The sequence below is a fragment of the Corythoichthys intestinalis genome, chromosome 8 (genome assembly GCF_030265065.1).
Source record: "Corythoichthys intestinalis isolate RoL2023-P3 chromosome 8, ASM3026506v1, whole genome shotgun sequence".
In the NCBI taxonomy this organism is placed as follows: Eukaryota; Metazoa; Chordata; class Actinopteri; order Syngnathiformes; family Syngnathidae; genus Corythoichthys; species Corythoichthys intestinalis.
Genome location: NC_080402.1, coordinates 25,428,335 through 25,453,124, shown reverse-complemented (window position 1 = coordinate 25,453,124; position 24,790 = coordinate 25,428,335). Strand labels below are relative to the sequence as shown.

Genomic DNA, 24,790 nt, shown 5'->3' with positions numbered 1-24,790 from the left:
GGGCAAACTATTCCACAAAGGGCCGCAGTGGGTGCGGGTTTTTGTTGCAACCCATTAAGAGGACACCTTTTCACCAATCTGCTGTTTGTGCAATCAGTCGATTGCAGTCAGGTGCTTCTCATTTCTGCTGAAACCTCACTGGTTAAACTATCCGTGTTGGCTCAATTGGAACAAAGACCAGGACCCACTGCGGCCCTCGAGGACCGGTTTGCCCACCCCTGTTTTAGAGACACGTCAGCCATGACAGCCCCACAACATCCAGAGCCTTTAGGAGCTCCGGGCGAATCTCATCCACCCCCGGAGCCTTCCCACCGAGGAGCTTTCCAACCACCTCAGTGACTTCGGCCCCAGAGAGGCGAGCCCACCTCGGAGTCCCCAGACTCTGCTTCCTCAATGGAAGGTGTGTCGGTGGAATCGAGGTCGTCAAAGTATTTGGATGTGAAAACTTTATCTAAATTCTGCTTCCCGATGGTAGTGTCACTTGTGAAAACCTCCCCTACCTACTGGCCTACCTATTGCTTATAATACAAACACTTGCCCCTGACAAAACTCATCCAATCAGTGTGAAGAGTTTAAAATTTAACATTGACAATTCAAATTCAATACAGTTCGCCACATATTAATGAAATTAATCTAACTGGTTGCATAAGCCAGCAAAAGTGACAAAATAACTAAAAAAGCTTGAAAAAGGACATACTGTTCAATTTAACTGGTGACTGGAAAACAATAAAAAAAACAAAATTTAAAAAAAAAGAAAGAAAGAAAAGAAAAGAAAAAGGACATACTGGGCAGTTTCTATGCAAATTGTTTTGCAAACCTGATCAAATTAATTAAAAAAAATAGGCAAAATGATATTTGAAAAATAATAATGGGAGGTCACCTTCATGTAAATATGATCGTAGCATTTCGCTAAACTGCTATGAATTACATATACTGTGCTCATTACATCGATCACGATCTACCAGTCAATCGCAACTTTTTTTTTTTTTTTTTTTTTTAAAGGCTGAAAAGAGACTTAATTATGTTTTGTTGTGTGATATTGCTCTGAACTTTGAGGGCGGCCCAAAAATAATTACTGGTGCAGGATAATCATTGGTCCGATAAATATCGGTCCGCTAATAGGAATAATGACGTCATCCAGATAAATCCAATAACATTATTAATAGGACTGATAATATGTACTGTGCTGGCTTTAAAGTTTACACACTAGTATGGGAAATCAGTTGACCATTTGCGGAGCATTGCTCCCACCTGCTGGTCAGAATAATTCGCTGCGTCCATTTTTTGTTACAGTTTGGTTCACATTGCAAGCTCATTCACACACATCGCGGTGTCTAGTGGTAGCATTTACAATCGTGAATGCTTTCTGTTACGTTTCCGCCTCGGACATATACAGTATGTCTGTAAGTATTTTATGTTTACCATAACATATGGACGTGCAACATATGTTTACTTCTGTGGTGAAGGGTCATATGTACAGAACTTCATAAGTTGTTGTGTTATAGAAGCCAGCCAATGCTTTAGTAGCTCAACCTAGTCTGCTATGCTATACATATAATAGTTTGTGTGTGTATTTTTCTGTTGTACTTTCACAATATTAAGACGAGTGTCTTCCAATAAAAGCAAGAAAAGACCAAGCCTTGTGGTTTATGGAAGTGCATTCATTTTTAGCTGGCTGTTGGGCAGTGCAGAAGTGAAACACACTTTTTTCTTCATGTCATTATGAAAAATCTGGTGAGATCAAAGGCAAATATATGTTGAATCCACCACGAGTTTTTTTTTTTTTTTTTTTAAACCTCCAGGTGTTCAAAAACTCAGGTTATGCATTTAAAAAATGCTATATTTATTATCGGTTATCGATATCAGTATCGGCCTTGAGGAGCAGGAAGTTATCGGTATCGGTTTCAAAAAATGGATATCGTGCACCACTATAAGTAATAATAATAAAAGTCCAACAAAAGACTCGGGACATTAAGGGTCAATCTTTTTTTTCTTTTTTTTTTTTTTTTGTGTGCAATATTGCTGCTGACCTTTGCAGGCGCTCTATCACAGAATATACAAATAAAGTTCAATTGTAATGAATAAAAAAATAGACTTGAGCCGATCATTCATCCCATTACTTGATTGATACACAGGGCAGAGTAGATCCCTAGAAAAGGGAGGTTGTCTGCTTGAAAAGTTGTTGCAAAAATTTGTGAGCACCCTTGTTGTACATTATATTACACGTTTATCTGACACAATAAGGCTCTGGAAATCTAATGTTTATCGGGTTCTTCCTAACTTTTGACCTGCTTTTTTTTTTGTTTGTTTGTTTTGTTTTTTTCCAAACATCCTTCTGGAAAAGCTGATATTTTCTACTGTTTTACCTTGTCATAGGATTCACATGATGTGGGTTGAATATAAGTTATGAAACTGAGATAAAAATAACACCGTGATTTGAATGTAAAAGGTTCATGTGACAAATGGATGACTTACAGGTCAAACACCAAATAGTGGAAGCCCTCCTCTGATATGCTGTCATGAAGGCGCACTGTAGAGATAAAGAGGACAAAGAAGTATATAACAAAAGATTGGGGGGGAAAAACTAAACATCTTTTAAAAGGCAAAAGTATTGTGCCTTTATCATGCTTAACTGTAGCAAAGTAGCAAATGTCCTGGAGTACAACATGTTATTCTAAATATAACTGCATAGCTTAAAAGTGTGATTAGCTAAATTACTTAATTGTTATTGGTTCCTAGCTGGTGACGTAGTAATGTGGATTATCATATAAATTCTTCACAGATAGAAGGATGCTGTGTAGTAATATTTATAGAAATAATTGTGGATGTTGCAGTTATATAATAGAGTTTTAATGGAATGGAATGGAATGATTCTAAATTATTATGTGATCAATATATTGCTACAGTCAAAGTGACTGTGACATTAAATCATTAAAGCACTCAATTTGACATTCTTATGTACTTACAGTGGGGCAAATAAGTATCAAGTATCAACCACTAATTGTGCAAGTTCTCCCACTTGAAAATATTAGAGAGGCCTGGAATTGTCAACATGGGTAAACCTCAACCATGAGAGACAGAATGTGGGGGGGGGGGAACCCAGAAAATGACATTGTTTGATTTTTAAAGAATTTATTTGCAAATCATGGTTGAAAATAAGTATTAGGTCAATACCAAAAGCTCATCTCAATACATTGTTATGTACCCTTTGTTGGTAATAACGGAGGCCAAACGTTTTCTGTAACTCTTCACAAGCTTTTCACACACTGTCGCTGGTATTTTGACCCATTCCTCCATGCAGATCTCATCTAGAGCAGTGATGTTTTGGGGATGTCGTTGGGCAACACGAACTTTCAACTCCCTCCACAGATTTTCTATGGGAGTGAGATCTGGAGACTGGCTAGGCCACTCCAGGACCTTGAAATGCTTCTTACGAAGCCACTCCTTTGTTGCCCTGGCTGTGTGTTTGGGATCATTGTCATGCTGACAGACCCAGCCACGTCTCATCTTCAATGCTCTTGCTGATGGAAGGAGATTTTTACTCAAAATCTCTCGATACATGGCCCAATTCATTCTTTCCTTTAAACCAGGGGTGTCCAAACTTTTTGCAAAGGGGATCAGATTTGGTGTGGTAAAAATGTGGGGGCCGACCTTGGCTGACGTCCTTTACGCAGAACAATATATTTAAGCAAATTTTAGCAAGCCATTCTGTGTGTCACATTTGCATTTTTTTTTTTTTTTTTAATTACTAATTTCAACAATCTCGCAACTAGCGTTCTCTTTCGACTCTCGGGCTCTTGGGAAATACTGCTGCTGTGAAATTTCGCGCTGCGTATCTTCCCCGTAATCTTGTCGTACATGTCAGCGTGTCTTGTATGGTAATATCGCCTCACATTGAATTCTTTAAAAACAGCGACTGTCTCTTTGCAAATGAGGCAGACGCAGTTGTTGCGTATTTTATTGAAGAAATAGTCCAATTTCCACCTATCCTTGAAGCGTGAGCCGTCGCAGTCAACTTTTTTTGTTGTTGATTGTCACCATTTTAGAAAATTGGAAGTCAAGGATTACACGGGGTAATGTTGCTTAGAGTGCTGCTGACTTTTAGTGGGTAAATGAGAAGCAGCATTTAGTGTGTAAGCTACTTCATATAGTGGTAGCAGTTCTGCTGACCAATTTATTAAGTCTGTGTGCGGGCCAGACGTTATTGATCTTATGACAGAGGCTGGGGGCCGGATGAAATTTGACCACGGGCCGCATTTGGCCCCCGGGCCGCACTTTGGACATGTCTGCTTTCACAGATCAGTCATCCTGGTCCCTATGCAGAAAAACAGCCCCAAAGCATGATGTTTCCACCCCCATGCTTCACAGTGGGTATGGTGCAATTTAGTATTCTTTTTCCTCCAAACACGAGAACGTGTGTTTCTACTAAAAAAATCTTTTTTTGGTTTCATCTGACCATAGCACATTCTTCCAGTCCTCTTCTGGATCATCCAAATGCTCTCTAGCGAACCGCAGACAGGCCTGGACGTGTACTTTCTTCAGCTGGTGGACACGTCTGGCAGTGCAGGATTTGGGTCCCTGGCAGCGCATTGTGTTACTGATAGTAGCCTTTGTTACTGTGGTCCCAGCTCTCTGTAGGTCATTCACTAGGTCGCCCCGTGTGGCTCTGGGATTTTTGCTCACCGTTCTTGTTATCATTTTGGTGCCACGGGGTGAGGAGGGAGTTGAAAGTCCGTGTTGCCAAATGACAGCCCCAAAACATCACTGCTCTAGAGGAGATCTGCATGGAGGAATGGGGACAAAATACCAGCAACAGTGTGTGAAAAGCTTGTGAAGGGTTATAGAAAACATTTGGCGTCTGTTATTGCCAAGAAAGGGTACATAACAAAATATTGAGATGAACTTTTAGTATTGACCAAATACTTATTTTGCACCATGATTTGCAAATAAATTCTTTAGAAATCAAACAATGTGATTTTCTGGGGGGGTTCCACATTCTGTCTCTCATGGTTGAGGTTTACCCATGTTGACAATTACAGGCCTATCTAATGTTCTCATGTGGGAGAACTTGCACAATTAGTGGTTGACTAAATACTTATTTGCCCCACTGTATAAGTACTGCATTATTTATTCAAAGACACTTATTTAGGTGCACCTGCTTATTGAAAGGACATTCATCGCAATGAAAGATTAATAGTTACAAATTTGCCAATTATCCAATTTGTATAGGTTGCCATAAAGGCATTGATTCAAAAATTATTTTTAAAATATATTTTTAACGTGTGCAATGAGACACATCATACCGACCTGTTGTCCTATGCTTAAAAAAACAAACTGTTACATTTATGATAAAATATTGGCATCTGTGGTTGTTTAGTGCTTCTGTAACCGTAAATTTTATTGTACTTTTTTTTTTAATCCAAACCCACACAGTTATCTTTGCAGTCAAACGTGCTAACTGCTGAGCTATCATAGACCAATTTGACAAAGTGCTATGTGCATAGAAGGTAAGGAAAAAAGGACTTTCTCAGAGATTAAAAGAGTCTTCTTGTATTTAAGGGGGGGGGGGAGAAATCTGTAACGGTTTCATAAGGAAGCAAAAGTCTTAAGGTCCCTTTCTTTTTGATTACTCAGCTAAGCTATTGTGCAAGTAAATCATCATTAGGTACCACGTGTACAAACATGGTTTTCTTCCTCATGCACTTGTTGTCCAGAATTACCACAACTGGGAATCACCACCACTTCCATTTGCACATGATGTATATAGAGAGGCAGCAATCACGGCTCACCAATGTTGGGGTGTTTCAGTAAACGGCAGATTCTCGCCTCTCTCTCCAGCTTTTGATGATCTGAAAGAGAAACACAAACGTAACAAACACAGTTATTTTTAGTGCAGTGATTGGTTGTCTGAATCATCTGACGTGGCGTCGGTTGCCTTGTTGTGACCGTGTGGATTTCTGCATTGTTACATGTCTCTAGTGCGTAAGGGTGTGCATGTGTTTATGTGTGTTTGTGTGTTGCGCTTCCATTATCAGAAGTGAGATGTTAGACAATAACAATGTGACCCGACATGTTCTTAGAAACGTGTCTTTAACAGACAAGTACCACAATGTGCATTGTACACATCAGTTGTCACTGTCACAACTCAAAATGGCCCCTTGAAATCTGCTCTCTGTTCAGCAATAAGTTCATTACCGTATTTTTCGGACTATAAGTCGCAGTTTTTTTTTCACTATTTGGCTGGGGGTGCGACTTATACTATATTATTAACACATTATTTTATCATTTCACATGTTATTTTGGTGTTTTGGAGTGACACTGATGGTTTGGTAAACTTAGCATGTTAGCATGTTCTTTATGCTATAGTTATCTGAATAACTCTTAATAGCTATGTTACGTTAACGTACCGGCCACGTTTGCATTTCATTGTTCATGCATCATGTAACATTATCATACTCTACACTTATTCAGCATGTTGTTCTCTATTGTATTTTTATTTTAAATTGCCTTTCAAGATGACATATCTGTTCTATGTGTTGGATTTTATCAAGTAAATTTCCCCCAAAAATGCAATTTATACTCCGGTGCAACTTACTGTATATATGTTTTTTTTTTTTTCCTCTTCGCTGGGCATTTTATGGCTGGTGCGACTTATAGTCAGGTGCGACTTATAGTCCGAAAAATACGGTAATTGTTTGCTTCTTCATCATATCAATATACTGTATTATGCATTTCTATTAAGGGCAGTCTTATAATTTGGCTAATAGATGATAATCATCTCGTTTCCCAAGATCTCAAAGGACTTCTCAAATATCTCTCAAAAATAATAGAGTTCCTTACGTCAAATTAAGTATTGTTCCTCTAGTCTTATTTCATGTTTAAAGCTCGTTGTGTAACGTTGTGGTCGTTTCAACACCGTTCCCCTCCTTTGTCCTGCAATGGACTATCTTTTAAATGCACGTTTAGACTTGATTCAGGAAACAAGTTGGTGCGTTGTGTGAAAAAAGAAGCAGCGATAATTGAAGTGGATCACAAACGATTTCAACATTCTTGCCAGTAGCAGTAGCACTGAAGTCACAATCAACAGAGGAAGAGGCAGTAGAGTTGACGTGGATTGCAGCACGAGTTCTACTTTCCATTGTGACGTGGGTATTAAAGTTATCAAATGGTAAACCATATTAAGGCATAATGTTCTTATCATTTACAGTGAAATTATTGTGGTGATTGACTAACTTGTAAGATAATAAACACCTAGAATGATTTTGAGTACTTAATTTACCTCAAAATAGGAGAATTTTCCTAAATTCACACTTTTTAGTTGATACTAAATATTAGCAATCAAAATCTTTGGAGTACATGGAAGTGGACCCAAATGGCCAAATGTGACACTACACCAATTTTGTAAGTGGAAACGTGTAATATCAAATGGGTACCAGAAAAGTATATGATAAAATCTAGCATTATGCGATTGACTCAACTGTACATGAAACATGTAGACATTGTACATAAAGGCATTCGTTTACCCGACTGCAGTGTCTTAGTTTCGACAATAAGGGCAGTATAAAAAGGAGGACGTGGGTCAGAGTAGAATAGGGATGAAAACGAAATAAGAAAGACAGTAGCATTGTCTGGCTCTTGGCTATACAAGTTGATCCTATGTTAGCTCTGTGCAGTGAGCTGTAAATAAAGAGAGGAAATAAATACAAGTCTGCTTCTCGAGAATACCACAGCAACCGAGACCGACCGTCTGGAACAGGTGGCAAAATCAGCAATGGCAGGCCCGACCCATCCAAACAGTGACAACTGTGAGAAGTAGACCACTTGATTTAGATTGCTGCATATTACCAAGTGGCAATATAGAATACAGGATTGCCTCAGCCATGAAAAGGGGAAGATAAACTGTAAAATAACTATAAAAATTGTCGAGGGAAATATTGTGTGGTAGACAATGTCTTTTTCCAAATCATATCACAACTATCGTTATACCGCACAGGCTCATTTGAAACATACAAGAAATTGGTAAGCTTAATCATAAAGCAAGCAAACAAAGAATTGTAATTATTGGAAACTAGTTCTCAAAAAAACCAAGGTTTGACTTCCCATGCTTAGTCACAAGTGCACTGTCATCATGTGACTAAATTGACATTGATGTAATCATAGGGGATGTCTATGAACTGGAGTCTTTTAATGTCAAAGGGGACCTCAGTATAGGTCTAAAAGTGTTAGAAAACACTGGCTTTGTCCTAACTTTTACATTGCACCAATTCATGAATGGCAAAACACATAGTATGCAGCCTTAGGTACATTGCATATACTGTAGTAGTAAGCAGGTGCTGGGGGTGTGACCGCACCCAGGCCCGGGTCTAAAAGGGGCCCACTTTGTGAGCGTAAAGTGGGCATGGCTAGGCAAGGTGAGGGTCAAACAGAAAGGTAAGATGATGCGTGAAGCTGTAACATAGTGTGGGCCGTTTATATGTCTGCGACACCAAGACGCAACGGTTGTGTTACGGAATGGTCTCACCTTTACATTCTGACGGCGAAGACGCAAACTTTTGATTCCGACCTCCAAAGCGGAACGATTCAATTGCAGAGATTGATCCACAACCATAGGAATGTAATTGTTATGGTCCATGAATGCAGAAAACAAGATTGGACCCAAGAGCAGACAACAATCGAGAGGATGCGTACAACGGTTTATTAAATACAAACAAAACAAACACGTGATCGCGGAAAAGGGGGAATAACAAAATGGGTCCGTGACAATAGGTCGACGGGGATCGAATAATACTAAACTAAGCAGTAGAGAGAGAGCCAATGAGACAGCAAAAAAATAAGTACACTCAATACTTGCACAAGGTCAAGGAATCACAAAACAAAAAGCGGCTGAAGAACAAGCTAGCAAGTACAAAGCGACTCAAAAGTACAAGTGTCGAATGGTGACCAGCAAGTTAATATCTCAGCAACCCTTGCATGGGTTGCCTGCGTTTAAATTGAGCTGATAAGCATTGGATGCACCAGCGTCCTGGGAACACCCCCCACACTCCAAAATGAGAATATTGACAAGCAGCCAATGTGACAGGAATGCTCTCGCTCTGATGACATCAGCACACGCACACGTCACTTTGGGCATGCGCAGTTACTGCTACTAAACATTCAAAACAGCAAACATGGTGGAACGTCAGCTTTAATTTGCTGTTTTTATAACATTTTTCATTTAAATATATTTTATGTTCACGTTTTTGTGCCTTTTGAAGCAAAAGAAAAAAACAGGTGGACGCCATTGCTTCGAGTGAGCAGGTATGTTGTCTTCCAGGGCTGAGGAGGTTGATGTGTAGGAAGTGCATCATGGGCTGTTGCCTTGTAAAACTGCACTGACCCCTTGGGGCTGGCAAGAATACCACATAGTTTTCACGCTAAACTGCAACACTGTTCGAATGGAGATGGAACCATGTAAATGCAAACATGAAATGTGTCGTATTCTCGGAGCGTCACCGTGTAAATGGCCTCTAAGGGGCCGTTTACATGGTGACTCTCCGAGAATACTAAAAATTTCAAATTTGCATTTGCGTCTCCATTCGAACAATGTCGCAATTCCGCATGAAAACGATGTCGTCTTCATGCTAGGCCCTAGGGGGCAGTGCAGATTTACAGGGCGACAGAGAAAGATGCACTTTGACCCTACCAAGCTCCCTCAGCCCGGAAAAATATGCCCGCCCACTCGAAGCAATGGCATTTTTCTTTTGTTCAAAAAGGCATAAAAATGGAAACATTCAACATATTTAATTTAAAAATATTATTAAAACAGTAAATTAAAGCAAACATTCCGCCATATTTGCTGTTTTTAATGTTTAGTAGCACCGCTGGGCACGCCCAATTTGACGTGTACAAGTGCTGACGTTATTGGCTCGGTCCGCGCCGCGGGAGCCCTCGATATGCATGCCGAGGAAGCCCCCCTCAATCCCCCACAATCTGATTCTTCCACTTTGGAGGCAGGATTCAGAATTTTTCGTCTTCGCCAACACCATATGCACGCGAGGCCACTCTGCAACACAGTCATTGCGTCTTTGTGTCGCAGAGTCGCCATGTAAACTGTCCCTAAGTGTTAAAGTACCCCCACCACCACTTGATCACACGCATGCACACACACCGGACAATCGTCTTGAAGGGCCCGTGAAAGTGTTGGATGGTCCATTTGGGGGTCCCATTTGGGTTGCTCATCGCACCCGGGTCTCGTTCACATTTGTTCCGCCACTGGTAATAAGCCTTGAAATACTTGCTTTGTTAATATACTTTCTTAATACTTTATAATACATGTGATCAGAAATGAAATATTACCTAATGCTTAACCCAAATATAAAGAGAGCAGAATTTTTTATTTTTTTTTCAAATGCAATTCTGGAGAAAAACCAAGAACAGGGAGTTGGCACATATGCATATGGAAATGGATGACATGTCTAATGGCATTTTTGCAGCTGGAGTGAAAAGGAATTCTTATTGTTTTAATGTTCTTTTTTAATGTCTGTGTCTGCAACTTCAAAATAAAACACTAACAAAACGAATTGGGAAATTTAATGGTGTTAACGTTATACTTCTGTGCTCTTGGCTCGGCTGCAGATGCGCACGACCAATCCTCCATTTCCTGTTCTCACATGCACATCCTTGCTGTAACTTCTGTTTAAGGTACGGATGCCATTATTTCCTAATACAAAACTACTTTTACACATTACTGTTCTTACGTATTAAGTCAAATCCAAATCAAAATGAACATTTTTTTCACATTTTGGAAATTTCAATAATACCCAAATTCCACTGACTTTTCTTTTATCATCATTACTATGATTATAACAATGTTTATTACGACCTTCTACCACTTTGGTATTTTTCTTTTAATGTTTTGAAATTACAGAAATCATTTTAGAATTAGTACTGTACAGTTCAATAAATCTAATGTACTTTCCTCACTTCAATATTAGAATGCATGATTTTAAAAATCAGGAGAACAGTCAATACTTTGCAGTTGGCTACGCGTGTGAATTAATTTAATGAAGGCAGATTTTTTTGTGTATGGTTCTTGTGTTGGACCTCATTCTGGTCTAAAGGTGTACAGTAGCTATTGAAGTAGTAAGTAAGTGTACTCTTTCGGAAACACAAAATCTGCTGATTCCCATTTGGAACAAATGATTGGAAGGCGCTATGGTTAAAATGAGTGATGAAGCACGGTGTTGAGGCGACCCACTTCACAGCTTTGCCTCGGGACACAGCTAGCAAGAGAAAGAGGGAGGGAGAGGGAAAAGGAGCAGAGGGTTCTACATTCTCTCTCTCTCTCTCTTTTTTTTTTTTTTTTTTTTTTAAATAAAATAGGACGCCTATTTTCCCTCCCACCCATTTCTCCTTCCTCTGCTCTTGGTATTTTTTCCCTTCTTTTAAATGAGTTCAGCTCAGAGCTGACGTCTTGGCATCATTAGTGTTTATATGCTGCATCCACCCAAAGCAGTATGCAAAGTTGAGAATGCAATGTTATTTACAGTTGACTTGGGCGTCATGGTGAAATCTATTTTGTCACACATGAAGCAAAAACTAGAAGAGAAATCCTGATAGAAGTGCTGTTAAGACATCATCATCATAACTGGGATGCATTACTCTCTTAACCATGGAAGAAGAGGTGGATTTGTGCCAAGTGACTTGTTTGACGGGCATATCCTTGCCATTCATTTCAGTAGAAAATAGTCATTTGTTGAATTAAAAAGACTAAATATTTCTCTCAATATACAGCAGTGCTGCAGCTATTGATTATTTGGACTAAATATTTCTCTCAATATACAGCAGTGCTGCAGCTATTGATTATCTAAGTAATAGATTAATCCATCGATTGATTATTTCGATGAATCGAGTAATCGGATAACAAACATTAAATGCTTGGCAGAATAATTTTATGAGATGTAAAAACAAAAGTTTATGCTTGCAACGACACTTTCAAAAAAGCATTCAATGCAAATACCTATTACAATACCTGAGTGTTTCCTCAAACTCTATGAACTGCACTTTCATTTCAAATGAGCACTAAATGCCTTCAAAAATAAGTTAAAAGAGCCGAGCGTAAACAGTAAAACTGTAGTAAAAAAAAATAAATGAGGATCAACGTACAAAAAATATTTTTAATGATTTTTAATTTTTCCACATTTCAGTTTTTTGGAAAGCTATAATACAAAAGACACACATTTCCACAATAAACTATTTACCACAAAACATTGAGTTTAAATGTCTAAATAGTGGAATTGATAGGTTAATTTGATGTATTTAATTTATATAACCTGTAAAGCAAAAGTCAGCTAGCTTAAATGCTATAAAATGCTAACTTTTTAATAACACATTTCCGCCAAAAATTGCTAAATATTCCTCTATAAACTGAATTACGAATGCATAAACAAACAAATTAGCCCAAACAAAAGCTTACTTAAGCCTTATGTTGTCCTTAATAGGTAGCAGCTGCTCTCCAGCCAGCCAATTTGTCATATTCACAGTCAACACCAGAGAGCAGTGGATCCTCCTAAAATGAATAAAACTAAAGACTGTAAAACACTTTCAAAACAAACCATAGCAATCTCACTCTAATTAACTGATTAATCGAAGCAGTAAAATTGAATTGAAGCATTTTTCTAATCGAATTATTCAATTTAATCGATTATTTGTTGCAGCACTAATATACAGTATGTGCCTTACAATATTAGAGGGGTGCATCTGTTCAATGAAAACAATATGATACGTCTCTCAACACACAGGGTGTGAAACAATTCAAGACCGGTTTGATTTTAAAATTGAACTATTCAAATCAGTTTAATTCAGCGTAATTATGATTCAGTTTGATTCATTGGCATCACGATTCAATTGGATTACGATTCAATTCCGAATTCCGTAGCAATTTTCAAGAAGAGGTCATTCAATGTTTTGTTAAAGATGTACAATAATACAATGAGTCACTGATGGTGCAATTTGTCAGTACTGTCAATGCAGCACTTACTTCAAAAAAGACTTTTCAAAGAAAATAGAAGATGTGTACTGTATATTGAGTTTTTTTTTCATGCTTATTAACATGTAAAAACAGGCTCACCAAAACCTGAAATACCCTTAACTCAAATCTGAAATAAAATGTACTTTAAAATGTAAATATTTTTCTATATGTGTATGTCTGTGCATCCTTAAATATTTGCAATGCAACTTCCTTAATCCCACACAATACTTTTCTACCTTTACTTTTCTAGTGGCTCTTAACTGTCCACAGGTAGTAAACCCCCCATCTTTCTGGACATCTGTTGTCTAGCAACTCCACGACCAATCAGAGCTGGCAGTGGCAGGTCTCGCTTCTCGTCTCTCTGCAGTGGAACCAGCCTTGCATGCAAATGGCAGATTCCGAGAGTTTTCTCAAAACTATCAAACTCTACACAAGTGAAGACAGAGAAGCCCTAAACGGGAATATACAGCATATTCAACAAATCCACTGCAACAACAAACGAGTAAAAGGCAAAGGTGTTGTTTGTAATGCAGTAAAGACAGTGAGCCAAAGCTGTGTACTGTATATGTTTTAGATTTAGAAAATAATATTGAGAAGGAGGACCTCAATTTCTGAAATCAAATTAAGAGATTAAAATTCAATTTGTATTCTTAATCAAAATCTGTTTGTTGCTAAGTGACATCGTGCACATTTTTCCACAAACCTCAAAATTAGCTAGAATTGTAGACAAACACAACAGTCTGCTATCGTAGGGAAGTTTAACATATGCAGCCAACTAGACGTAGTTGACTCCATGTCTTTCAAACAGTTGTTTTCAAGAAACTGTGGATGGGGTGGGTGTAGGCGTGGGGTTGGTGATGCGTCCCCTCCTGCCATCCCTGAAGGCCGGTTGATGGGCGCGCGGGTGGCCCGGGGGACCACCCTGGGTCCCGGGGGGGGGACGGTGGCTCCTTTGCTGGGCGGCGGGAGGAGGGATGGGCTGCGCCAGGCCCCCCTACCCCCCCGCCCGCCCTCCCTCCCCGGGCTGGCTGGGTGGGGGCCGTGGCCCTAGGTTGGCGCCCGCGCGGTTTCTCCGCCCGTCTGCGTGGCTGTCGCGCGCCCGGTGGGGCTTGCGTGCTGCTGGATGTGGTAGGGCATGCTCGGGTTGGGGGTTCCGGTGCCGGGATTGGCGATGCGGCGGCGTAGGGTTGGTCGCCAACGGGCTTACACTCATAAGAGATTCACACGATTACTGGGTTCTAGATCACAGAACTGATTTGTGTACACTCTACCCCTTTCAATCACTTAGCTTATAGTCTTATAGACACCCCCACCCCCATTCTCCTCTTTCACTGGCCAATAGGCCCCCACATGGTGTAAACCGGAAATACATCTCGCTGACGATAGCACCAGCATATTAGTAACTAGTTTAGATGTTCAATGTATTTCTTGTTGTTGTTTGTGTATGTGTTTCTTTTCTTTCTTCTCTTGTATTTCTTTTCTTCTGTCCCCCCATAATCCCTTCCTGTTCGCTGCTTTGTCATAATAAAAAGGTATTTTGAATGATCACAATGGGAGTATGTCAGACTCTCAATGTGAAACATTAAAACTGTTCAGAATCCGGGCACTTAGACTTCCATTCTCTGTGTCAAACAGCTGAACAGGACAGGTTTTAAAAAAAAAAAAAAAAAAAAAAAGAAACTGTGGATTCTTTTTACAGGCAGAATCTTGAATACGAATAAAATTTATTAGCTCATATAATCACAATCAAGACTTAATACTTTTTAAGAGCCTTAATTTCCCAGCTTTGATTTATCAACTTGTAATACTTTTTAAGAACCCACGAACACCATGTGAAAATATCTGGAGCATACTTGAACATGAGTACTCCAAAATGAGATTCCATACCTGTCAAGTTGTACTGTTTCGGAGTATTTACAAGTGAGCACTGATTTTTAAATGTGTACACCGTACGTTCAAAATCTGTACGTTTTTCGTGCATTACGTTTTTTTTCTCCGTCCGGATTTTGTCACCGTTTCGACAATGTGTGTTACTATGCGTTACTACGTTGGTTGAATGGTGCGAGAAAAGTCAGAGACACGGAGAGAGGAGAGAGGAAGTGGGGAGCAGGGAAGAGTGTTGTGACGCTGTTGCAAACGCGATGCTAGGCTAGGAGGCTCCAATATTTCTTGACTGTAGCCTATAGCCTACAATCTACGCCCACTTGATGCTACACTAGATATCACATTCATATCGAACTAGATGCGAAATGACAGACTCGACGGCGTTAGTAAACAGTCGCCATCTTAACGCAGTAGACTTCTCAGAAAGGCTCTGTTGTAGTGAACCTAAGTAACGTTTTATCTAAATTACTCCTAAATTGGCAACATCTTGACTTGAATCTATCTTTAAATGATGAAACAGTTTTAAAACTTTCACATGTCAAAAGTAGACAAGAGGGAACTAATGCAAAAACGGGAGCAATTTTAACAATAACGGTTGATTCACAACATTAAACGACTTCCAAACATAGCAAAGGTTACAATGTTTTTTTGGAAGGAAGGAAGGCAGGCAGGCAGGCAGGCAGGGAGGGAGGGAGGGTTGGAAGGAAGGAAGGAAGGAAGGAAGGAAGGAAGGAAGGAAGGAAGGAAGGAAGGAAGGAAGGAAGGAAGGAAGGAAGGAAGGAAGGAAGGAAGGAAGGAAGGAAGGAAGGAAGGAAGGAAGGAAGGAAGGACGGACGGACGGACGGACGGACGGACGGACGGACGGACGGACGGACCGACAGACCGACAGACCGACAGACGGACTAGGTAGAAGGTTAGAAGTTTCGGTTGTGTGCAAATGAGCGAGGTATTGCTCGAGTCACGTTCAAGAACTGCTCGGATTTCTAGCCACCTTGCTGTCTGCGACAATGTGGACCCCAGCACATCTACTGTACATCATTGGATTAGACTCGTCAAGTGTCGATATACACGAAAGTGTCCTCTCCATATGTGACGACCGTCAATCCTGCCCCTTGTGTTTTATTCCAACACGTTCTCGAGGACAGCAAGGTGGCCGATGGCTAGAAAACCAAGCAGTTCTTGAATGCGACACAAGCAACTCTCTGACAGCGCCATGGTGCCAAGCTAGCTTAAACGTCATCTCCAAACGAAGCACCCGTCGCTTCAAAACAAGTCGATGGACTATTTTGTTTGCCTTCCTGAAAACAGAGAAACAAGCAACTTTTTTGAGAAAAACTACAAATGGTAAATGAGAAAGCCCTCAAAACCAGTTACCTCATTGCTGAACTTGTTGCTAAATTCAAAAAGTCTCACACTGTGGCAGAGAAATTAATACTACCTGCCGGCAAAGTAAGTGTCAGCAAGATGCTCGGACCTGATGCGAATTAAAGACATTGCTAAAGTCCCCTGTCTGATAAGTCTGAGTTTTCAAGCCTAACTCCTATAAAAAAAATAAAATTAAAATAAAAACAGAGAAACAAAGAGCTGTTGAAGAAGAGCTTCGTGTGCATCTTTCTTCAATTTTAGTCAGCTTTGTGTTCATCTAAACAGGGTCAAATCACACTTATAATAAAAATTGAGAAATTATTGGATAATTTAATATACTATACAGGAAGTAATTTTGGAACATTTTTGGTTTGGGGTGTGCCGCGACATTTTTCCCATGTAAAAACGTGCCGTGACTCAGAAAAGGTTGAAAAAAACTGGGCTAAATGATCACCGCAAAATAAATCTGTATTGACTTGTAGTAACTTTTACGTGTATTGGTTCAGATGATACACCATTCGATTCAAATCTGTGTTTTCAAAAACTACTAACAAAACATTTTGAAAACTTCCACAATAAATGTCTGGATTTTATTGGCAAATTTAAAATTGCAATATTTGAACATAACTTAAATTATAATAACATGCACAATAAATACACACGTTAATAATCTCTTAAATATCCAAGAATGCAAAAAAAGATACATTTGTCTTGAAAAAATGAAAAAAAAAAAAATTTCTTCGAGGATAACAAAAATACCGTATTTTATGGAATATAAGGTGCACCTGACTATAAGCAGCCACCCACCAAATTTGACAAGAAAACGGCATTTGTTCATAGATAAACCGCACTGGACTATAAGCCGCAGCTGTCCTCACTGTATTATGGGATATTTACACCAAAAGGTATTAAGCTGTAACACATTATTTGACAGCGGCATCATAAAACTGTCATAAGACCAAATGAACCCTCATAAAGCTTTGAACCAATTGGCTGCAAAGCTTCTGCTGTCAACACTGTTGTTGTCAAACATGCCTCCTAGCATGCATTGCAGCGCTACATATAAATAACAATCCAAATTCATGTTCTGTGATAATTTATATGTTTTGTTACTATTCCAATTGTTTCATTAATTGGTAGTTATGGTATTTGGTAACACTTTATTTGGCCACCATAATTATGATATGACACTGCCATGAGCTTTAATGAATGCTCATGACAGTTGTCATTTTGTGTCATCCAGTAAATTATATCACTTTTGAATGGATGTAAAAGATCCGAGCTTGATATAAATGGAGTTTATGACATAATTTGCCGGATGACACTTAATGACATCTGTGATAAGCATTCATGAATGCCCATGGTAGTGGAATGTCATAATTATGACGGTCGTATAACGTCGCTGTCAAAAAAGTGTTACCTAAATAACGCAAATAAATCAACAAATAAGCCTCACTGCACTATAAGCCGCAATATTCAAAATGAGGGAAAAAAGTAGTGGCTTATTGTCTAAAAATTATGGTAAATAAAAAAGGAGCCTTCCATCAGGTAAAATCCAACTGCTTTTGTCCACAAGCACCGATACACGCAACAAAAAAATGAAAACTTTTTACCTCAACTATGATTAATGTATGATTATCTGAGAAAAAGAATGTCTTTATAGGCTACAAATAAAACATATTTTTCATATATAATGTAGAAACTAAATTAATACTTTTTAAATAAATGTGACTCATCAGCTAATCAAATGTGCGTTTGAGGGGAAAAAACGGATCCGGCACATTCAGCAAGTGAAAAATGGTCAATGTAAGGTCCGAACATCATAAAAATAATTCACTTAATAATGGTAGGGTCAATTCTATCCTTACAACATATGGGAAGACAATCTAAATGGCCTATAAAACTGAACTGATAATATAATCCAAATAAGGTTGCTTAAAAGTTGGTGGGGACAATTTGAGCATCCTGAAAAGTTGGTAGTGTTATCTCCCTACTGTCCCTATGAAAACTTGCATGCTCTTGCTTTCATGTAAACTAACTTATGCAGAGCAATGTGGATATTAAGTTGAATGAAGGAAGAGTGTGTAAGTAACGATAAACGGCACAAAAATTAATGCAATGTATATTTGGTAATTTTTTTGTCTGCTTTAGCCATATTTTTTTGTAATAACTCTTGGAAAATTAGGAAGTCAGTTAACATTTATTTAAAGAATATATATTTGTTGGATAAGATGCAGTGCTACATGGTATGTGCCCATATAAAATGTCCCATCTCCTCAGCCAGTATAAAATATCTTATTTGCTGTTGGTTTTTACTTTTTTAAGTGGATATGATAACTAAAGTCTGAAGAAACAAGATGTGTTGCCAATTGAACATCTTAGGCTAGGTTCATACCGCAGGTCTTAATGCACAAATCTGATTTTTTGTCATATGTTTTTTTGGCGTGCCCGTTCAGACGGCCTTTGTCCAGTGAGACCGTTCAAGTATTATGCATGCGCACTAATTCGCAGTCCGACAAGCACTGAAGCACCAAACCAAATGACTACACATGCTGGCTGTCATCCGTCATTCCAGGGTGATCATATTTTGATTTCCAAAAATAGAACACAAATAACAGACATACAGTAAATAAACCCCATTTAGGCTTATATTCAAAGTTTATTTGAATCGATAGCATGCACGCACTGTCCGTCAATATCACACACACATACGGGCAGTTTGCCCCGACTCTCGGCCGTGTAAGCAATCTTGAAATATTGCTCATATAGAGCAGAGAGAAAACAGATCATTCTTAGGCTTATCCTCAACCCATTTTTATTTTTTTATGGCTGTTGTCAAGCCCGACCCTTCCCCAAAAGCCATGTTTAAAGCAAGCTAGGCACTAAAGCACAGCTGCACCGCTACCGTAGCGCGCCGTCTCTCTCGCTCTTTGATGACATAATCGCTGCATGAATTCCGATTTGGGAGAATTGACTGTTCAGACCACCAGCCGCATTCTGAAAAAATGTGGCCCGGATCAGATTCAATCAACATAGAAAGTGACCCAGATGGAATTTGAAATGGTCCACTTCTATGCGACTTGTCACGTTCAGACCGTCAAGTTAATGCCTCACTCAAGTCGGAAAAACTCGAAAAAATCGGATTCGTGCAGTAAGACCTGCAGTATGAACCTAGCCTTATTCATTGCCAGTCAGCAACATCAAGAGCATGTGGAAGAACCACAGGGTTGGCATTCCATTTTCATCCAGCATTTGTCACAGGTCAGCTGACCTAGTTGTGTTGGTCACTCTAGACACAAACAGCAAGCCCGAGCTGATCCGACAGGTATTCGTGTGAGTTTAGGTCAGGAAATTCTGCCCACTTAACTCACACATTCTGAATGTTGTCACCGTTTAACCCTGCTCTTTGGAGGTGAGTGTTGCCATTTCAAAGGGTCAAGTTTGGTCCCACACTCCGAAAATATGGGATTGCCACTGATTTCAGAATCTCAGCTTGATATTGAGTTGTATTTTTCGAGATGAGCTCCAATGATAGTAAGCCTCATTTTTCCAATGAGGAAGATGTATCTCCACGCCATCATATTGCCTCCACCAATGTTGTCACTAACTATTGTAATCTGATTACTTTCTTTCCATAACGAGCAATCTAACGCTTTCATTTTTCCAAACCAGTAATCTGATTAAAGTTAGTTTCCTTAATGTCTGTGCGTTACTATTTTGTTATTGCCTCATTATGTATTAAGAATGAAGTATATTGTAGTCATGTAGGATGAGCATTTTGAATACGAAATGTTAGAAATGTTCCCATTACGCATTCGTTTCCATGGTAACCGCTCAGAGTTACTTCCTGTTTTGGTCTCGAGTGACACGTGGTAAGTGTTTTGGGACGCGTGAGGATCGCGGGTGCACATTTGAGGCAATCACGTGCAGCCACATGTTAAGATGTGCGAGGGAATGTTGATCTGTGTGCATCAATGAATGTACGTATTTTTCCTTCATTATGGAGGGTTCCAGCGATAGGTTGGAGCCTCTACATGCACGTTTCGTAGTTTTGCTGTTGCAACAGCGGGTAGTCATCGGCGAGTATTGATTACATTATATTCGTGCTGCACGTTTATGCTGTGAGGTGACGTGTCCGCTTAGCATATTTGGTATGTCTTGTGATTCAGATTAAGTGTAAAGTGCTTAGTTGTCCATATTGACTGCATGTGTGTACGGTGTACTTCCAGGTTGTGCGCGCGTATTTGCGCCCCCATCTTTGTGTTTATTGGACTTCGTTTAGTGAAATTCATTTGTGTGTTGTTGATTATTGTGCAGTCAATTTGCATTGTTTTACATTGCCATTGATATGCTGTTATCCCTAACCTCTAAACCCTAACCCGGAGTTCAGAATTTTTGACATTAGGCTTCATCTTCGAGTTAGCGGGGGGTTAAGTTGATATCAACAAATTCCATGCAGTTTATCTGTTATTTGTTAGTTTCAGTGCTCCGGAGTGGCTAAATTAGCGCGAGTCAATGTTGGTGGAAATCAATTCCATCGACCAATTAAACCCCCGCTAACTCGAAGATTAAGCCTTATGTGAAAAATTCTGATCTTCCCCTTTAAATTCAATTAACGGAAAGTCAGTTGCATGCAATGACATTTTTCTGTTGTCATTCTTATGTTGAGGCAGCAAATGGAGAAAAATTGGTAAATAGTAACTGATAAATTACTTTTAAAGTAACTTAGTTATTTTATTAATAAAGTAATCAGTAAAGTAACTAGATTTTTTTTTTTTTTGAGGCACATCTGTAAATAAATTACTCTTTCAAGTAATCTGTGACAACACTGGCCATCATCAAAAGGTTTTAAGTCATGAGCAGAATCTGGAATCATCACTGAACATAGCATCCCTCTCACAGGTTGTGTGTGCTTGTTAAAGACAACAGAGCCAAGAAGCAACGGCAAAATAATCTGTTTCGCATTAGCTGAGAATATTCGGCAATTTTACTGGCACAACCCACACACTCGGCTCCAATGTGCCTCATACAAATTCATGTCCCTTACAAACGTGGCACCATTTAAAATGGAAATGAACTTCCCAATGGCATAAGATTCATTGCCAAGATGAATTGTTCAACAAAGAAATAATCTTCTGAACACAAATTTCAACTTTTTTTTTCTATGTTTTTTTAAAAGATTGCCGTTTTGTCAAGCATGCTGCGCCCCTGCAGTGTTGGAAAGTACTATATTAGCTCTATTTTTTTTCCTTCCCTTGTACATTGCCTCAATGGAGTTGTTTTATTAAATTGCTTCATGAAATTATACTTAAAGAGATGAAATGAGATGAAAGATTAAAGAAAAAATTATGATGAAGTTGACAGGTTGGTAAAGTAACCACATTTGTAAACAAATAATCCAATACCTCAAGCAAACACAATAATATTCATTTTGTTGAATCAAAATTGTTCTAATCCAAATTACAATCCCAAATCATACTGTTATCCTTTTAAATATAATAATAGAAAGAAATCATTTTAGATGTAGCTCTTCAATTAGATGGTGAGTGCACATTTTTCAAATATGTGCTAATAATACATTTTATTTTCGGGGGTTTGCTCTAATGAATCATTGTCCTACTATATCATCAACAGCCAGCCAGGCTTGAATGAAACTCAATTCTTGCATCTGTAACCTCACTGCAGCAGTGTGTCAAGCTTCAGGTGAGTGCATGTTTCTTTTTTGCTATTGGAAGATTTTACTTTGACTTCTCTTGAGTCCTTTGTGACCATATGTAGAGCGAGAGAAAATACGCTATGACATGTCAGCAAGGGAAAAACCAGCAGGAAACAGAAACATAAAGTGAAGTACTGTAAACACCTGGCAGAGGGAAGTACAGACAAATAAACAACCTGGAGGAAATGCATTCTTCACAAACTGAGTGGGGTTTTGCATTTAATTACTGTTGCTGTCTTAATCCACCAATCACGCACAGATTAGACAGTTATTGAAACAAGCCCTCAAAAAGGACACCTGTAGTTATTTACATTTGATGTTAAATGTTAAAACATTACATAAAGGGCCATTATACACCTATGATGTGTGTAGTTTGATCATAACTATTTACACAACATCAACAAATTCCTTTCTGCCGTCAAATTCCAATTAGATTTTTCAGGTACCGTATTTTTCGGACTATAAATCACACCAGAGTATACAGTAAGTCACGCCAGCCAAAAAATGTGCAATGAAGAGGGAAAAAAAACATATACGAGTATAAGTCGGACCTGACTCTAAGTTGCATTTTTTGAGGAAATGTATTTGATCAAATCCAACACCAAGAACAGACTTGTCATCTTAAAAGGCAATTTGAAATAAAAGTAGAATAGAGAAAAACAGGCTGAATAGGTACACGGTATGCTAACGTTACATTGCTGCTCGATTACCGTTTTCGGCTGCATATTTCACTACTTGCAGCTTGTAATCTGCAGAATATGATTTTCTTTTTGGTGCCATTTTGTCCAGCCCTTCTCGGTTGTTTTTATTTGTAATATAAGTTACAGCCAATGTTCAAACAAAGGCCTTGAGCGCCCTCTTTCGGTTGAGTATGAAAATAACGTGAAATGATCTAATGTGTTTATAATTTCACACATAAAGCCTGAGTTATGCTCCCGCGTTGCGGTGACGGCGCAGCGACTACAGCGTCATTCGACATTCGATGGTTCTCCGGCCAGGTGATGCGTTGCTCTGTAATTCACCGCCAAGCCACTAGAGGGGTGTTGCGCTATGTTTGTACGGTTTTGGGGCATGCTTGTTGACTTCCTCTTGTCTAGTTTAACGAAGAAAAAAATAAGCAATGCAAGATGGAACGCTTGAATATGGATCTTCAGTTCATTAACATTGAATAAATGTTGATCATACAAATGTTGAGGCACAGGCGACAAAGAAGACAGTTTGGAGGCGGTTTGTCCAACTTTTGATGCGGCATAGAGAGTTTTAGCCTCGGCTGAAAACCAGCTAGCTGTTGCAGCTAGGGTCAAACTGGCGTCGAGCACTGCGGCCAGCGTTTTGTCCGAGGTCTGCAAAGCCCTCCAGCCCGATTTGTTTCAGGTGTTCTACAACCAGCCAGTGGGAAGCCATAGCTGATTTCTAGCGTCTATGGAACATCCCAAACTGCATTGGAAGCCTTGATGTTAACGTTATGATAAAAGCATCACTCAATCACTGATGATGTATCGTGTGTGAACTGTCTGTTGCTGAAAATTAAACATCAAAACAACTCTTTTGACACCAAACCTGTGCTTTATTCTTCTTATACTTGAAGTGTGACACGTAAATAAGTCACAGACTCACAGCAAACATACCGTATGTACACAATAAATTATTAAGAGCACCAACCAAAAATACAACATGAAGTGATTAAAAAGCTGGCAGTTTTTGGCCGACCGCTTTGTGTGGCCATTCGAACACACACGTCTCGGTTGTTCTCCCATTTTTTTATTCAATCGCTGACCTTGCCAATCGGCAATATTTATGATGTCTTGATGAGACTTGCTCTTCGATGATACTCCCGTCGGCTTGGTCCATTTTTGCATGTAGAAAAATAATGTTTTACAATGGCGGTGATTTCACGCTGAACCGGAAACAATAGTCTGAGCGGCCCAATCACAGTCCATTTCCGCCACGTCATATGCGTTGACATGACGCTAGGGTTTGAAAAATCAATAAGAGCACGTCAGGCTACAGCGCAGGGTCGTAAATTAGGTCTTCCTCGACGGCGCACGTCTGACGCGGAAGTACCCGAACTATGAAAAAAAAGTATCACTTATAGACAAGTTTTCGAGGTACTTCCGCTTTACTTCTGCATTTCTGCTCGCGACTTCCGTTTTACACTTTCTCTAACCAAAAGAACAATGGAGCTGGCGTTGAATTACTCATCAAAATCCCTCAAAAAGAAATGCCATATCTATCCGCCATCATCGCAACATGGGAGGACAACATGAAGAAATGGCTAAGAGTTGCCACAACTGAAATAGTTTTGTATTTTATTGATTTAATGGCAGTGGATGGAAATGCAATCAGGGATTTGAAAAGCTCCGAAGCATCCAGTTGAATGTGACCTAATACATGAAAATGGGAATTTTGTGTTAATGAAGGCAGATGTGGAACCAAGACAGTGCCACCACAAAGCAATAACATCTACAAATATGTTCAATTCGACAACAGTTCTGTGTTGCGTCACAGTTGAGACATCATTAGCTTTGAATTAGCTTTAACGATAAAGAAATGGAAAACACTCCCCTACTACAAGTTATACACGGGCTTTTAACCCTAAATGCATAAATTGAAATGTTATACAATATTTGTTCATTTTTTTTAGAGGTGGAAAACGCTGTTAAGCAAGGGAAGACAACTTCCTGTGCCTCACAACAACACTTACGTTCATGGACATATATCGAGACAATTCGACCTTGATGATGGAAAAGCTCGATTTATGCTCCACCTTCGTAATATTTTTCTAATAGTTTTATAAATTGCGGATATTGACCTGT

General features: G+C 39.2%; 1 protein-coding gene across 11 annotated transcripts in view; it reads right to left on the bottom strand.

The window, feature by feature from the left end:
• The window catches only part of camk2d2 (calcium/calmodulin-dependent protein kinase (CaM kinase) II delta 2), a 93,654-nt gene that overhangs the window by 42,278 nt on the left and 26,586 nt on the right, over window positions 1–24,790 (bottom strand). For all 11 annotated transcript variants that reach the window (XM_057842905.1, XM_057842908.1, XM_057842907.1 and 8 more), the window contains exons 3-4: window positions 5,790–5,849; window positions 2,476–2,530 (exon numbers count right to left, since the gene is read on the bottom strand). In XM_057842905.1, the coding sequence (XP_057698888.1) occupies window positions 2,476–2,530; window positions 5,790–5,849 (115 nt within the window). The remainder of the gene's footprint in view (window positions 1–2,475; window positions 2,531–5,789; window positions 5,850–24,790) is intronic.